Below are 16,744 nucleotides of genomic sequence, written 5' to 3' on the forward strand. Positions count from 1 at the left end.
TGTTTGATGCTTTGCCTAATGTGGCTAAAGTATAGCAGTAATGTGGCAGTAACCCCCTGCCAAGATGGGAAAGCATCCCAGCTGTTGTGTATGTGTTGTGCATGTGTACACAAGAAGTTTATTAGAGGCTATTCACACTTCAGTGGAGCTCAGAGATTGCAGTCTGTATTATATTGACTAAATGAAGCATATAACATTCTATATTTCTCGTACAAGAAATATTCATTCATTTGTATTCGTTTTCATGATTCTCATCTGTTCTTTTTCCTTTGTTTTACTGAGGGCACATGTACATTTTAGGTGTTTTGGCTGGGCTTGACCTGGAAGCCCAGGGGACTGAAGCAGCTAAAGTGGTGGCTGGAGAACCAGCTTTAGTTTGAAAACAGAAAAAATACAATTGCTCAACACTGTGTCAGACTCTAGGTAGCATTTGTTAGGTTGAGCATAGTGCTGCAAGTACCTAGTAGTGCTACTTCTGTACTCACAACAGTAAACCTGCATGCTATTATACTGTGGTTTCTGCACTTACTAATTAAATCTGTACTTTCTGGGGAATCTGTGCTGTACTCTGCATGTACAGTGGAGTTTCTGTGTGCTCTTCCAAAGCACTCAAAAAGCTCCCACCTGAATTTCATTCATATATCTCTGACGGTAACATCTGAGTTTTTTTGGATGCCATTGCTTTTGAAAATTGGTTATATATTTCTAATTCCTTTAAGTTTAGGGTGGTTTGGTGGGGGGTTTTTTTGGCTTTTGTTTGTTTGGTTTGGGTGTTTGTTGTGGGGGGTGGTGTGGTGTGTGTGTGTGTGTGTAATTTTGCTTATTAAAACCTAAGAGTGGCTGTACTGCAGGAGAGCAAAGGTCTATCCAGCCTGGTCTATCCTTTTTCTGATAGCAGCCTACAAGGGATTCTGTATTATTGCCTTTTTAACCAAACACAGTCCTCCGTACTGCATTGTTGGGAGAGAAACATAGTCAATGTGATTTGAAGACTTCTCTAGTGCTTTTGGTGAAACTAGTCCCATATTCTTGCTGCAAAGAAGGCACGCTGACATACAAGCAACAGTGGAAGTGCAGTAGTTCAGTTGTGATATGGTGATTTTTTAAGTCGTCCTTGGTTCCATATCTGATATTCACATTAGTTGGGAAAAAAATAAATTACTTGCCCATGATTTTCTGAATATGTAGTCCATTAAATGTGAAGACCACGTAAAAGCTAACGTCAGACTTGAATTTAAAGGGTCATTAAATAACCGCCCTTGTAAACCGCTAAATGTCTGATCCTTGTTAAATCGTATGACTTACAACAGATCATGCATATTTTTCAAAGTTTGTTGTATGCAATTGTGGCACCAGTTCTTCTAGAAAGTCTCTGAACTTTTAAGCAAGCAATAGGGCTTTTAGTTTCAATGGAATAAAACTCTTGGTAATGTGTCTCTTGTTAGCATTAGCAATCTGTGCAGTGCATTCATCAAGAGTGATTATGTTTTAAAGTATGAGAAAAAAGAAATCTGCTCTATATCCTAGAGAAAATTTTTCAACATATTACGTTGTATAGCTTTAGATTTCTGAAATTACTTAAATGTGGTCCTAAGGATATTTGCAGTCATAAAGAATACTTGGTTATGCTTATTGCTTCCCTTTGCCTTTCTCAACTGTCAAAACACAGTGATGCTTTTGAAGATTTACGGCAGATGGGTAATGAGATTGCTGACTGTTAGCTGCAACATTCAGAATTTGTTGGTGGAAGGAGGCGGGAGTTTAAAAAAGAGAGAAGGCTATTGAGGCTTCATTGCAATGAAGACAGGTGATAGAACTTTATTTTCAATCAGGAAGCTTAAACATAAATATGTTATGTTCCAAATTAGAAAAATCTCTAATCTTCATGCTATCTAGTAGTGAAATAAAATCTTTCATAAAAAATTACAGAGATGTCAGATTGCATTCAAGTGATCACAATAAATCACAAGAAAGGCAAGGACATTATAAAATTTTTCAGTAAGTGTATTCAGGCTGTAGTGTGTATGTTTAATTCAGCACAAATAGCAGCCTTTAAAAAATCAGAAACAAATCATAAGCTCATGTGTGCACTAACTATCACTTTTATACCTGTGTAATTGTGTAAAAGGGAAAATAGGTCGACAGTGCCCTTAATTGGGTTAACTGTTGAAGAAAGTTTTCAAGGTCTGATCTTGCAGTGTGCACTGTAAATAAGGAAGGAAAAAGCCTATCTTCTTTCCTGACCTTAGTGGAGCCAGCTAGCTGGGGTACACCTCAGACTGAAATTTAGAGGTGTGAAAAAAATCCATCTGTCTCCAACTGACTCTTTTTGGAATCTACTTACTTGTCAGTGTCAGTTCATGCACCTGATTTCTAAGACTGAAATTGTTTGTTCACCTGGTTTAATAGATTCTGTTGTTTAGAAGCAAGGGTCTCCACTTTCATGTTTAGACATTAATGCTCATCACAAAGTCCAAATTCTGTAAATGTCTATATCCTTATATATGAGCTGTTAGAAGTTTTCGAAAGTGTGTCAGAATGGAGTGGTTTTTCACATTTTGGTCTTTGCCGAGGCCTGATAATAAAGAGCAAGCTACCTTTAACTGTAAGTACTGAGTAGCTTACTGAGTTCAGAAACACATGAAATACTGAGTGAGAAAAAGGGATGAATCCAAAGAAAGTTGCTGAATCTGCAAGAAGATACTCTTTCTTTTGTTTCTTGATGCGGTTATCTCCCTGCTGCTCACTTCCTCACTTTGATTTCTAGGGACCCTACTAATCAAACATTGTTGCAGCTGCCGGACTCTTTGAAAATATCCTAATGCCTCTGAAAATGAATCTTGTGGGTTTGGGGCCTTATTTTAAGGTAAAATCAGAACATTTCGAGTCATGGTAAATCAGCTAGCGTTCATCTCTCCTAGGCAATATCTGTATCAGGAGATAGGTGAAGGATGGGAAAAAGAATGGGAGTAAAAAAAGTTATAGTTCCTTATCATCTTCTTTTTAAACAAGATGGCAACTTTTCCCAGGCAATAAACATGCCAAAGGAGCTCAGAAACTGCCTGGGAGCCTTGCCTAGAACTATTGCCTAGGTTGTGGTTTAATAAAAAATTTCCTTACAGAATGTGAAAGAGGCAGTTGCTGAAACAAAGGGGTAGGGTGGCATCCTCCTCAGATAAAGTGTATTGTTATTATTATTCATGAGGAAGTTTGTCTGTGACCCCTTGTTATTTTTCAGTGACCCCGTTTCAGCAGGTAGTGCTGGCTTGCTCAGGGACCATTTCAGCAGATCATACACATTAGCCAAGCTCTAAAACACCCCCCTGCACCATACGCTGTCTAAAGTATAATAATCCTTTAATCTGCCCACTGCATGACATCTGGGCAGTTATTTGACATAATAATTCATGTTTATTGAGTGTATCAGTATGTATCAGAGGAGAGAAGCACCAAAGCAGTAGTGGAGAGATGAGGATTTAGGAAAATGCCTGTGGGGCAGTGCTTTGGACCAGGGGAGACCTACCTGCACGTGGCAGGTCACCAACCTACCACCGATGTGGCTGCATAAAATCTTTATATAATAATATTATCCTGAGATAAACACAGTACAGAATAGGAGGGGGAAGGTAAACTACCAGGACCCAAGTTACAGAAGCACATTAATATTTACTCAATATCCCTTTATACCCTCTAGTCAGCACAACAGATGTAGCTGTGTTTTAAGACATTATCATGCATTGAAAAAGGCAAAAAAGATAGTCTTTCCCTCCCTTCCGTTCCCAGTAATCTCAGATGTTCACCGTGTGTGCTGGGGGGAGGAGGTGGAGAGCTGAGCACTGGTGGGAGAAGAATGCAATTATCCCAAAGCCTCCTGACGGGCATCCACTTCTTCCTTCCAGCTTAGCTGCTCTGACCATAGGCTGTGGGCTCATGGGACATGGACCAGATTGAAAAAGTGGAAGCAGACAGATGGTTATTTGTAATCATCATGTAAATGTAAATCCTATAAAAATGTTTTCTTTCTAAGGGCTTGAAAGCTGTTGTAGTGGAAAGAAAGATTAAGGCATGGATATCTAGCCTAGAATAATTTTAACCCCACCACCTTCCCTCCTACCCCGTAAACGTCGTGGCTTTATCTCTGCTTCCTTTAAACAAATTGCTGGAGCCTCAGTTGAGGAAATTAATTCGGTTTCCATGTAATTCCCTGAGTTTATGAGCACCAGTCTGACTGAGGCCTGGATTTGGGCCTAAGCTGGCAGGTGCTGGGAAGCGGTTGCCTTGGTAGCGGGGCTCCTTTCTTCTGCTTCCTCCCCTGCTCCAGCAGGTGCGAGGCCTGCCGGCGGTTATCTCGGCGCTGCCGGGGCTGGATGTGCTTGCTTTCCGTGATTACGCTCGCGGGTACCTGTAAATGGCCGTACAGGACTTTGCATGTCTTAAAGACCGATGTGGCAGCTCGCAGACATCTATCTTGTTTGAGCAGCATCAGCTTGTTCGAGCGACAAAGAGACCGATCAAACTTTAATTGTCCGCAGCACTGTTGTAGGCTGTGTGCAGGATTTAGCCGTCCTTTTCAGATCCTTGGTCCCCCGGTACCTACATCGACAGCAAGGTTTAACCATCTGGAAGATTTTGCCCTTCCAAGGCTTTGCCTCTCGAAACATGAGGATGTTTGCTCTGCTGTTGGGCTGGCAGAGCGGAGCAGCTAAGGCAAAGTAAGAACATGGGATGAGGAAGAGGAGCCTGATGTTTCACCACTTGCGATGAATATTTTAAATTTTGCTAGTATTTGTGCCATGCCAAGAGGGGCCCTTAGGAGGACCGGCTTCTCAAGTGGACAAAAGCCTCTTGCCAGTGTGTGGACAGGGCTATCTGCTCAGGCACACCGTTCGTTATTTGGAAGTACCCAGCAATTGTGGATAATTGGCTGAGGAATATTCTGCAGCTCTCGACCATTTTTCTCTTTTCACAGTTGATTGTGCCATTAGATATGGTGAATGCACTAAGCTGTGCTGCGACTTTTCCATTTACTGTGCTAATAAGTGTGAACTCAACTTCCAGTTGACATTCCTTTCTTCTGTGGCTTTCTGTGCCACTGGAGTGGGACAGACGAGCTTGCCAGCTCCTGCCCTGGTCTCCTCCACACGCGCCCTACCTCTTCCCGGCTTCTCTCTGGGGGTGATGTTTGGATGTGCTGGGGTGGCTGTACCTATCAGATTAATATCTCTGCTTTGTCATTGTTGTTATATTGCATTAAAAGCGCTGAATCACGAGAATGACATTCTCTGCTCTTAACCTTGTTTTTCTCTTTGCTTTTATTCTTACTAATTTTCTTTCCTGTACTTGGTTTTTGTTTTCTCTCTCTCTAAATTTACAGTGCTACTTCTCCCCTTCTCTGGGTTGTTTTCTGTCTTTAATTTATATTCCACACATTTTTCTCTTATCTTTGTTTTTTTGTCCACGCTTTATTTTTTCCCTATTTCATTTTTCTCCAACCGTTTTTTTGGGGTTTTTTTCTCCAAAACAGAATGCTTTAGATGGAAATGGTTAGATATATCTATTCAAGATTCACATATGTGCTGAGGTATACAGCAAGATTAAGTAAACCCTGTAGCATCAATTTTGTCTTCCATTCAAGGCAGATTTGCAGTAAGACTTGGGTAAAGGAATGTGATAAAATCAAATCACCTCTTAGCCTCATATTCTGAGGCTGATTTGAACCTTACACAGTTGCTGGGATGATTCAAAGAAAGTTAATGTAATTTACTGCGTATCACCCCAAGAAACTGTATTTGTCAGCTTCATATAGCCTTGTGAAACGTTCAAGGAAAATGCTTTCCTTAATATTGCTGTCAGGAGTTAGGAGTCAGGAGTATAAAGTCATTATGTTGTAGGATCTGCTGATTTTCTGGGGATTTTCCACTAATGCATTTGCACTGAAGATCTGTAATTGTACAAAGGATCAAGACAATAAAAAATAATATTTATTTTATGTGTAATAATAATGGAAAAAGTTGACATTTATCCATTTGCCAGTTATATGAAAGAGGGCATAACATTGCCTGAAAGTATTTTTTCTTCCTGTGTATCATAGCGATCACAGAGACACATAAAGATGCTTCCCAAAATATGTAATATTGTAAGAATTTTTTTTCTGGTCTTTCCCTGAAATTGCTGTGGTATTAGCTTTCTTGGCTTTGCAAAATGTTGTAATGCCAAATAGTCAGCAGTCCATGATCTTCAGCTTACTGTTTCTCTGTTGTGCTTTGCATAATTTATTTCTTCCATTTGATCTTGAAGATCTAAAAATTCCATTTCTGTCAATTTGATTATTGTGAATCAAAAGCGTATGAGAGATTTGTATTAATGAGAAATACTTTGGGGCTGAGATTTTTGTTAAGTTATTTTTTAGAAAAGAGTTGTCAATTGGGTGTGTCACTTAAGAAGACTATGGGTTCTTGCCAGGGCTGCTTTTGTTGCCAACTGTGTCCTGTCACTTTTATTTTATTCTTCAAGAGCAAGACCTAAATAATCAGTCTTTTTTTTTTTTTTTTTTTTTTTTTTTTGTTAGAAAAGGAATTAACTTCCAATTAATTCCCTCCTTCCTCTGGGATCTACCTGTATATCCCAAACTGGGGAACACCAAAAGTTCCCTCATATGTCATTCTGAGTACCACATATATACAGCCCACTCACCTCAGCCCATTCAGAAACCAATTCTTGTATGTATTAATCATATTTTCTTCTGGCTTATTACAGAAGAGAAAAATATTCAGTTCCAAATGTTAAAACGGGGCACATTTTATTAACATTGAAAGCAGTAAATTATCTCTGCTTATGAAATGAGACTGAGCAATTTCTGCTGAACTCTTCCTGACTTGCCCCTTCATGAGGATACAGTGTTTTCTAATTTCTCAGAGGGCCTTGGTTCCATTAAGGGCGAGAACTGTTTTAAAGCTGTAATGAAAGCCATACGTAGCTGAAATTCAAGGAGGGGAAATGCCCTAAATTCTATTTCAGTAGCTCGTCTAGAGCTATTTTCAATTTTATGTTTATAAGAATGTCAATTAACCTACAGACTAGGACACACATAGAAGAATAATGATGAAGTGGATGTCATTTTAACACACTGAAGCCAGCTAGTTGAACTTAATCCTTCTTTACAGAAGCTTGATTTACATATGAAGCTGGCCTGTGTTGCCTAGTTTAGTTCTCAGTTTGGTGATTTAAATGCTCTTTCAATGTCGTGGGACAGCACTGGTCAAAGTTGCAGAAATATTAAAACTAAAAAAATAAAAGGAAGAAATAAACATGCTGGAACCACACTACAATCAGCTTGATTTCTCTGACACCTTTCATAACTGGTGATCACTTTGGCATATACTTGGTAATAACAATAATAACAGTAATAATAACAATACCCTTAATCAAGTTGCAACTGCAATTCGGTATCAGTTGTGTCACTTTACCTAGCTTATGCTGAAGTTGAAGATCCAGGCAAGCCAGATGTTCAGCATGTTGATTTTTGTTATGAACACAACATCAGACCTGCAGCGTTACTTTTGCAAGGATGGGAAGCAACCTTGTCAAGGTTAAAAAGTGTAATGGGTGCTACAGGTCTTTCTAACTAAAATGCAGAGCCGTGTTCTTATTGAGAAAAAACAAGGGGAAAAAAAAACATGTATGTGAAATCTGCCTCCACTGAACAAAAGGTCACGCCTTAGGCAACTTCTTTTATGAGTTCTTTCATAGTAAATATAAGAGGCAAAGTCATCACCTAATAATGGTTGAGACATTTTTGTTTGATTGTTTAATACTGTATGTATCTGCATGTAATTTTCCCCCCCGCACCTACAATGTGATCACTTCTAGTAATTTATTTCTTCTTTCCCTCATTTTTTTGCGATAGTGCTACGGGATGACTTCCGCCAAAACCCTACAGATGTTGTGGTGGCAGCTGGAGAGCCTGCCATATTGGAGTGCCAGCCACCTCGTGGACACCCTGAGCCTACCATCTACTGGAAGAAAGATAAAGTCCGTATTGATGACAAGGAAGAGCGGATCAGTGTGAGTGCAACTGAGATGGCTGCCTATAGACATAGGGCCTGCATCGAAGCTCCACAGCTGCGTGCAGCAGAACTTTACAGCTTTATAGCCTTTCCCATAGAGACTCATCATTACTCTTGGCAGTTTGCCCTTCTGACCTTTCCCAAATGAGGGGGGAAGGTTGATTATTCCTTCTGGTTTGGGTCTCCAACTTGAACTTCCTGAGGCTTGGTTTGTATAACCAGTGTAACAGAGGTCCCATTAGAGCTGTAGATTTGGTTGTGTAAGGTGGTCTGTTAGATGGGGGACTCAGTGGATGTCTTTGACCGGTTTGGCCTTACCTTTTCTAGATCTCAGTTCACAGAAATGAGATCTCAGTTCAGTGAAGGGAGAATATCAGACCTTTCATCAAAGAGGTGTTTTAAGATACAGTCATATCTATGAGGTACACAAATACTCCATGTGAAAAAAACCCAACAGCTTAGGATGATACTGTAGTGTTGTATTTAGTGTAGTAATTGGGGTGTGTGTTCTACATGAAGACTGAAGTTATGTTCTAAAGAGTGGTTGTTCCTGAGTAGGAATACATTTCGAGTAAATGAGTAATGCTGGTTGAATTCTGTGACAGTTTGTTCCTTGTACTGAAGGAGAAAGGGTTCAGCAGAAATACCTAAGTTATTAGAATTATGTCATAGTATTTGCAATTAAATGGGATAAATATGGGTGCAGACACATATTTAATTCCTAATTTTTAAATGCCTAGCTTTTCACTATTTATATTCCTTCAATAAAGTTTTATGTTGTATGTAACGATATGTGACTCATTCAGTGCTGACATTCAGTATGGAAGTACTATCCGGAAGCTTGTTTGTGGCTTTGGATGCCTAAGGAAGTATTTCAAGCTAAACTATAAGTAGTTGCTATTTGTGGGCCAGGCTGTCTCTGCTAGGTTCTGCTTGAGTAGAAGGAAAAATGCCAGGGAACTGGTTATCATTCCCTGACTCTCAATTTTCTTTGGCTATATTCCTAGCTTAGTCTGAAGCACGCTATTGTCTAACTTTTGACACTGTTTGTAACTTCATGAGCTGCAAATTTGTTACTTTATTTCTCTCAACTGCCCTGCTCTTACACACTAATAAGCACCCTTTGTAGCCAAGAAAATGTTAAGTCTTAAGGGAGTCAGGTGAATTCTCAGTTTGGGCTAGATTCAGCCTGTTTGCATCAAGGAAAAGAGAAAATCCGTCTTAATCAGTAAACAAGGAAACTGTTCAGACACCAGTAAAATAAAATAAACTAAATAAAACTAAGTTAAATTGCCTTTTTCTTGAGAGAGATGTTAAGAGTGCTTTATATGTCATCATGCAAGAAATAGAAGCGCTCTGTGTTGCCAAAGAGGCAGAAAGAAATGTCAACTCTGAAATGTAAAGCGTTTAATGAAAACCAAAGAAAAAACTTAAATACAGTTAAAATCGGTAAGTATGATAAAATGTGTTTCTACAACAGCTTAAAGATATTTAAATATATAGGATTATAATTTTAAAGCTATACATATATTTACAAACAAAGTTTTAAATGCCTTAGTTGTGGAACTTGCTGCCGAAGAGGGTAGCTTTTTCTGATATCGTTTTTTATCTGAAGTTAAAAATTTATTCCTTGTTTTGAAACAGATACGTGGTGGGAAGCTGATGATCTCCAACACAAGAAAAAGTGATGCGGGCATGTACACTTGTGTTGGAACAAACATGGTGGGGGAGCGAGACAGCGATCCAGCAGAGCTGACTGTTTTTGGTAAAGCAACTCAACCTTTTTTTGCTTTTCACTACAGATGTAGTAGACTGAATTGATCTGGGTGACTCATCAAAATATGAGACAAAACAAGGTTAACAAAACACAGTAGTACTGCTTAAGATGCAGTTCACAGTTTCTGAAGACGACCAGGTTTCAAAGGCTGCAATTTATAATTACGGAGCTGTGATGGCCTAACATTTTCCTTCTAAGTGCATAGTTTCAGTCTAATTGGAGGTCCTTAGTGGTATGCATACAATCATAGACAGTAATGCAAGACATAATGCTCTCCCTCACCAAATTGCCAAACGTAATTAAGCTACTTCTAATACGGTTGACAATGACTGCCTAACAGAGATTTGGACCAGCTTTGCCTATTTAGATAATTCCTTATTCCTGTGGGGTTGTGAAATCAAACCTTTGTAGGAGAGCACGAAAGAGCTCAATTCATCAGTTAAAAGTCATTGGAAAAAAATCCCAAGATCAACTTCTTAAATATATAGAGATACTTTTTTCACTTCCTTTTTAAAGGGCATGAAACAGCCTTTCATCCTGTAAGCCAGGGCATCATTTAAGTTCTTGATGCTGCTGAATGGGTCAAAAATGAATGCTTCCTGTGTGAAACAGCTTCCAGACCTGATAGGCAAGACAAGAAGTTGTTAGGAACATTTCCCCTATGGTTAGGGTCTAGAGCAAGAGTAGAGTAATACTGAACCTAGAGCTGGATCCCTCCTACTAACAACTGAATAAAAAGCAAAACTGCAAAATCCTGCTGTGGTACATCCTGCAGCCATGACATTTCTATTTACCATTTAGCTATGGTTTAGTAGGGATTAGTTGAGACATCTTAAGCAAACAAAAGAAAATCAATAAGGAAAAAAACCCTCACTGCTAAAGAAAAAACATATATGCATATAAAAAGAGAGTGTTAAATGTTCCCTCCTGCTACACCTCTTTGATGTCCTTGCTTGATGTCCAAAATTCCGAACAAAACTGCTTGTAGTTCCAGTAAGACTTTTCATAGAAATCCTCACACCCTTTCTGAAGCAAATGCTCCTAATTTTTTCACTTTCTGTCTAATATGATGCACTGGAAAACCCAGTCACACATATTACTATCTGTATTTGCATGTATGTCCACTTGAGAAAAAGCATATTATGGGATTTACAAAAGGCATAGAAAAGTTTCTGCTAGACAAGATCCATGAGTGATTAAGGATTTGCTGCTTTCCAGCATTACGAGACTGTGAAGACTTCCACTCTACTTTGTTGTGGATTCATGGAAGCATATGACTTTTAAAGACAGAAGGAGTACACCTTGCAAAAAATGGCAGAAAGGATCTCTATTAAATTATGTCCTTTGCAGCCAATCTGTTGAAGTTGTGCCTTTATACAGATGTAAAAGAGACATGACATATCTTCTTCATCAGTTTAAGTACTGATAATCCCTGGTAATACTCCCTGTGGATAGCAAGCAGATTGCAGTTCTAAACTACAAAGCCTTAAGAAATCCTTAAGAAAATAATTTGTTAAAAAGCACTGAACTGTAGGAATAAAAACTGAAATATGCATGTAATTTCATATCCTGCAGAGCTATGAAACGTATTAGGTTTGTCTTGATATGTAAAATAATACATAGCCAATTACAATATTCTGGGTTTTTTTCCAGGATTTAATCATAACAATCAACTCATAAAATATAATCTAAGTCAATGTTGTGAATACAGAACAAAATCAGCAATAGACGAAATCAGATAATTTAATTCTTCGTAATTGTGTTAGACTAACTAAAGAAAAATGTATTTAAAATTATTTTCCTATCTGGGTATTTTGCTATCTAAAATGCCCCTTCTATCTACATGTTCCCTTCCTATTGTCCTTTTCATGGTACAAGAATAACACGCCAGAAGCAGGTGCTCAGGTTATGGTCTGCTGTTTGGCAATACGATTCAACTATCCTGTGCCCGCTTCCTGGCTGCCCCTGGCCCTGAAGCTCTGTGTTGGTGTACTGGGCTCACTGTACAGATGTGTCCAGGTCTCTGCTCCATACAAAAGGAGATGGCTTGGCTTACCCTTTCACCGGCAGAATAGTTAGTTGTGTTCCATTCCTGAACTCCAAGCAGGAGCTCACGTGTGGGAGGGCGCAAACACACAATGCACTGGAGAGCATTATCCATGATGTTTCCAGGAAGCAATGGATCTCCTGGAAAGTCCAATCACTCTAAGCATACACAGTAAATCAAATAAGTCCAGCGACTCTGGGAAATATCACATTGGTTGTGCATGTTCAGGTTGACTTTACTGAACACAGGCAAAACCATAGGTCACCTGTTAAGTCCACAGCCTTCCTCTAATATGACTCACAGGTTTGAGGAACATGGGAGTACTGCAAATGTTGAAGAAAATATGCTAAATATATCAAAATATGTGTATGTTATTAATATGCCCAACTTGAACTGTTTTGAACATATTTGAAAATGGACTTTATAATTAAAATGAAGATATCTTAGCTAAGAGACTTAAAGAATTTAATAAAGTGGCTGGCAAGCCTACAGCTGATGCTGATTCTGGAGAAGACTGTGTATTAATTATCTGATTATTAATGTCTCTATTCCTTTTCCAAATAACAAACTCCCAAACCTTTTCCATAGTGTGAAGGGGGCCTTAGTAAACATAGTAAACTCCATAGGAAAAGGAACTGTTTCATACTCGTTCTCAAACCTTTCCAGGAATCAGCCACTTGTTACTTTTGGCTTTGCAATTCTTTTTTGTAATACCTGAAGTTAATTTCAGTGTGTGACTGACTCATGACAGACCTCTGGCTCCCTGTACAGTAAATTTGGCTTGAGGCATTGCCTCTGGAAAAACTGAGTCAGTGTGGTGGTAACTTGTGGCCCTAGAGGAATAGCATGGAAAACTAGCCTAAAAGATTACACCTTTCCTGAGTTCAAAAACAATAAAATAAAATAAGCAATAAGAACCTTGGGAAGAAGAGGAGAAAATTAACATTTTCCATGTGCAGAATGTATCCACTTGGCTGGGCACCTATTCAGTAACCTTTGCTGAGAGATAGTTATAGATAATACATGTAGAACTTTCACAAAACAAGTAATTATTTTTTTTCAACTCTGCATCAGAAACCTAGTTTTCAACATTTAAACACTGCTAATAGCGTACTGTTAGTGTCAGTGCAGATTGCATTTCTTTTGTTCCCAAGTCATGATTCTTCTACTAGCAGAAAATTGCCAAACTTTCACAGTAAGATATTGTAAAGCAAATAGGTCATATAAGCAGTGCTTCCCAACATTATTCTCGTGTTTTGAGTAGTGGCAATGATGCATTACAGTTTTTTAGCCGCCTCTTCCAAGCACTACTGCTAGTTTTTGCCTTTATGAAACTCCAAGGTGTAATCTTGGAGTAAAGCAAGAAGACAAGGTCTGTTCACAGAGTCTTAAATTGGCTTTAAAAGGAAATTAATAACTAATCCATCAATTCTAACATTCTTTAAAAAAGGCAGCACGGTACTTCATTATTATGGACAGACTATTCTAAAGGCCAAAATCAGAAGTGTAAGTGGTATAAATTAGGCTTTGCTTGTGTTTGGGTTCATAGCCATTTCGATGAACAGAATTAAAGAAAGATGCAAACCAGAAAAAGTTTCATTCCAATTTGTAAGAAATCTTGGTTTGTAAATATATAATACAGAAGCAGTAATTAAATAAAGTAAGAATTACTTTTGAAATTAACCTTTTACTATTTTGCCATACTACTGCACTGTTCTCTGATAAGTTTTCAATTTGTTTTAACTATTTCAGACTCCTTTTATTTTTTTTCCTTTGGACTTAAAATGGTATGTTTGAAGAGAATGTACAAAGGTATATCTTGTATATTGATTCTGAAGCTCAGTGAAATCAATGAAAGCCTTAGTATATCAACTTCAAGAGGCTGGCATCAAGCAGTGGAAAAAGTTATATTTAGAAGAGCCTCAAAAGAGTATAAAGCATAACTAAGAAGAGTACAAAAATGTCTTAAAGGATATGTCAATTCAGACATATTAAAGATTGTTTTGTATTAATCTTTGATTTTAGCTTTGGTACCTGAACCTTTTTTCAGCTAATAAGGTCCTGTGGGAAGAAGAGGTATTTTTGTCTGATGCTTGAAGAAGTATTTGTGTTTGATGTTCTCTAGACATTGTCAGGCTGAAAGAGATACCATAGTTCCAGAAAAAGTATGCTATGATGACATGATGTTAGAGGGAAAAAATCTGAAAATCCCATAATGAAGGTGTTGTGCCTCATTTTACTTTGCTGAGCTCTGACTATATGGAAGGCTTTGGCAGAGAGTCTTGTCCCATTGTGTCCTGGGAATTAGCCCCAGAATCTTTCCCAGCCACATGGAAGATCTACCAAAGCCAGGAATACATTCACAGTTCAAGACAGTGGGTATACATTCATAGTTCAAGGCAGAGAAGTTGTCAGGGTGTATCATAAACTTCAGAGCAAAGCTGTTCTTGTTTTTCTTCAAATCCTTGTATTTGGTGCTTGCGGTGTACTTGTTGTGGTTGTCAAACAGCCAGTTTGGCTTTGCAGTATTTGTTATCCACACATACTGACAAGTTGTGTTAGGATAATGATAATGCTGTGAAAAAGGGTCTGATGTGGTCTCCAAAGTCTTTACGTAATGCTCGGTAAAAACTGAAATTAACATGATTGTAGGTGTATATAAAAGGGAAAAAAAGCCACTAGCAACTGATAAAAATCATTCTACTTTATTTGCCTGTGCCTCTTAACAGTGCTCTGTGCCTTGACTGTGCAAACTTATTGCATCTGGGGTACTGCTTGGGGTGTAAAAGTTTGCAATATCTACACAAGTGCTTATTTCTCAAATGAAAAATGGAAAAGTGCCTAAACAGAGGCAGTAGAAGAATGTCTTTAAATATAAAACTATTTGCTTTCGCAGTAGTATTTTCATTTATGTGGCCAACATAGGTAAATTTAGTGTGATCCTAATATCCTGTCTTCTTCCACATCTTCATTTTTGGCAGAGAGCTTTACTTTATCCAGATCATGTTGCAGTTAATGAAATATCTGTGTTATTGACAGCATTCTGAAGTGAAAATTCCAACCACCTAATGTTTCTTTTTTTTTTTCTTTACATCAGAATGCTAACATGAAAAAAGCTTTTAAACTATTTGCTATTAAATCCCTCCCCGAAGCCTTTTAATTCGTGCTTTAATACTTCTTTCTAGAACATGAAAACATTAAAAAAAACTTATGCCTTCTCTCCAGCAAAGACAGAGAAAACAGTTTTAAATCAGATTGAGCCTCTGCATTATGGGGACCATCAAATCCTTCACTCTAGCAGTTGCCTCAGCAGAGAAAATATATTAAGGTAGTTAGGATCATTTTAATTAGATTGAGGCCCCATGTATGGCTGTCTCAACTTTTTGAGGAACAGAGAAAGGGCAATAATACATCTGAAGGTCATCTGAGTCTCTCTAATAGACTGTGATACTCAGACCAATTGTTAAATAGTGGAATAATTGAGTTCTGGGGTTAACTTGTGTCAGCACCCAAAGCAAGAAAAGGATTTTCCTATGTTTCTGGTTAGGATCAATCCTGCAGGTTTTCTTGCAGCACATATCTCAAGCACTGCAACAGAGTGTAGGTGTGTGTTCAGACTGCATTAACAATCTCCTTTTATAACTGCAAGCAAAGTTTGTTCTGAAGTTATAAAGGTCACCCTACTAATAGCACGACTGGTTGACATGACATATAACCATGACCTATTTTATAGTTCTCTTCAAAGATTTTTAATATTCATCAGAGAAAGCCTGGGAAGTGGGTACTTTATTTACTCAGTGAAAGCTTATAAAAAAGCTATATTAAAATTTTTATATATGTCTATGATTTTAATTTATTACCCTTTCTTGTTGTTTCTCAAATATATTGTGTTCTGAATGCTGTTGACAGAGTAACAATGTTTAATTATACCACAAGGCTTTATTTATGGGCAAACCATTTCAAAAGAAAAAAAATGAAAAGATTCTTTCTCAAATTTAGCTCTGAAACTAAATTTGACCTGGCTGCCTGATGAAACCTTCTTTATTTAGCATGCTTGGGCAGGCAGCGCTCTGTCTCCTGAGAGATTAACATTGTAAGCAAGTTATGCAGGTGACTCAAATCCAGTTAATCTCACATAAAGAATGTTAATTGCATTGGCAATGGCATTCACTCTGATCACTTTATAGCTGCATAATTAGCTATTGGACATATTCAAGGGGTTGTCTGAGTGATACAAGTATAGGAAATAACATGAGACAGAACTTGTTCTTTCCTGATTCACACCGAGCAAAATGCAGGGATGATGGAAAAATGGAGACAGCAGTTACTGCTATTGGCACATCCTTGCTAAGTGGAATCTGTATTTACATAGCTATTTATTTTCTAGCAACTTCTTGACTGTTTTGGAAAATACACAGTTTGAGAAGCTGATCTTAAACATGTATGTGTACTCCTAAATTGACTTGATGTGGAATAAAGTGATTTACCTAATGACCTTTGGGCCATTTACTGTCTGGTCAGCTGGGTTCTCCTCAAAATGTGATAGCAATTTATTTTCTTTTCTCCTGTATAGAAGCATTTAAAGCCACAAGTAGCAATTTAATAAATATGCATAAGTTCATTTCTTAACTATTTACAGGCAGCTTTTATAAACATGGTCTAAACCAATTTTTATATGCAGACCAAGCCAACATACAGGCACATGCAGAGTTATTTAAATTCAGTGTGGATGAACCAGTGTCTCTAAACCGCCTATGCAGGTGCTGATCTGGAACTACATTTCTTGGTTTAGGATCATCTGTTGAAAACCAAATACCAAAATGTAGAGCGTATTGTGCATGAGCTCAGAGCAGG

The 16,744-nt window shown here is 38.1% G+C and overlaps 1 protein-coding gene across 3 annotated transcripts in view; it reads left to right on the forward strand.

The window, feature by feature from the left end:
- ROBO2 (roundabout guidance receptor 2) overlaps positions 1–16,744 on the forward strand; it is a 497,184-nt gene that overhangs the window by 318,217 nt on the left and 162,223 nt on the right. For all 3 annotated transcript variants that reach the window (XM_080374488.1, XM_080374489.1, XM_080374487.1), the window contains exons 3-4: positions 7,907–8,064; positions 9,711–9,831. In XM_080374488.1, coding sequence (XP_080230614.1) covers positions 7,907–8,064; positions 9,711–9,831 — 279 coding nt within the window. The remainder of the gene's footprint in view (positions 1–7,906; positions 8,065–9,710; positions 9,832–16,744) is intronic.

The sequence above is a fragment of the Falco punctatus genome (genome assembly GCF_963210335.1).
Source record: "Falco punctatus genome assembly, chromosome: 2".
NCBI lineage: Eukaryota > Metazoa > Chordata > Aves > Falconiformes > Falconidae > Falco > Falco punctatus.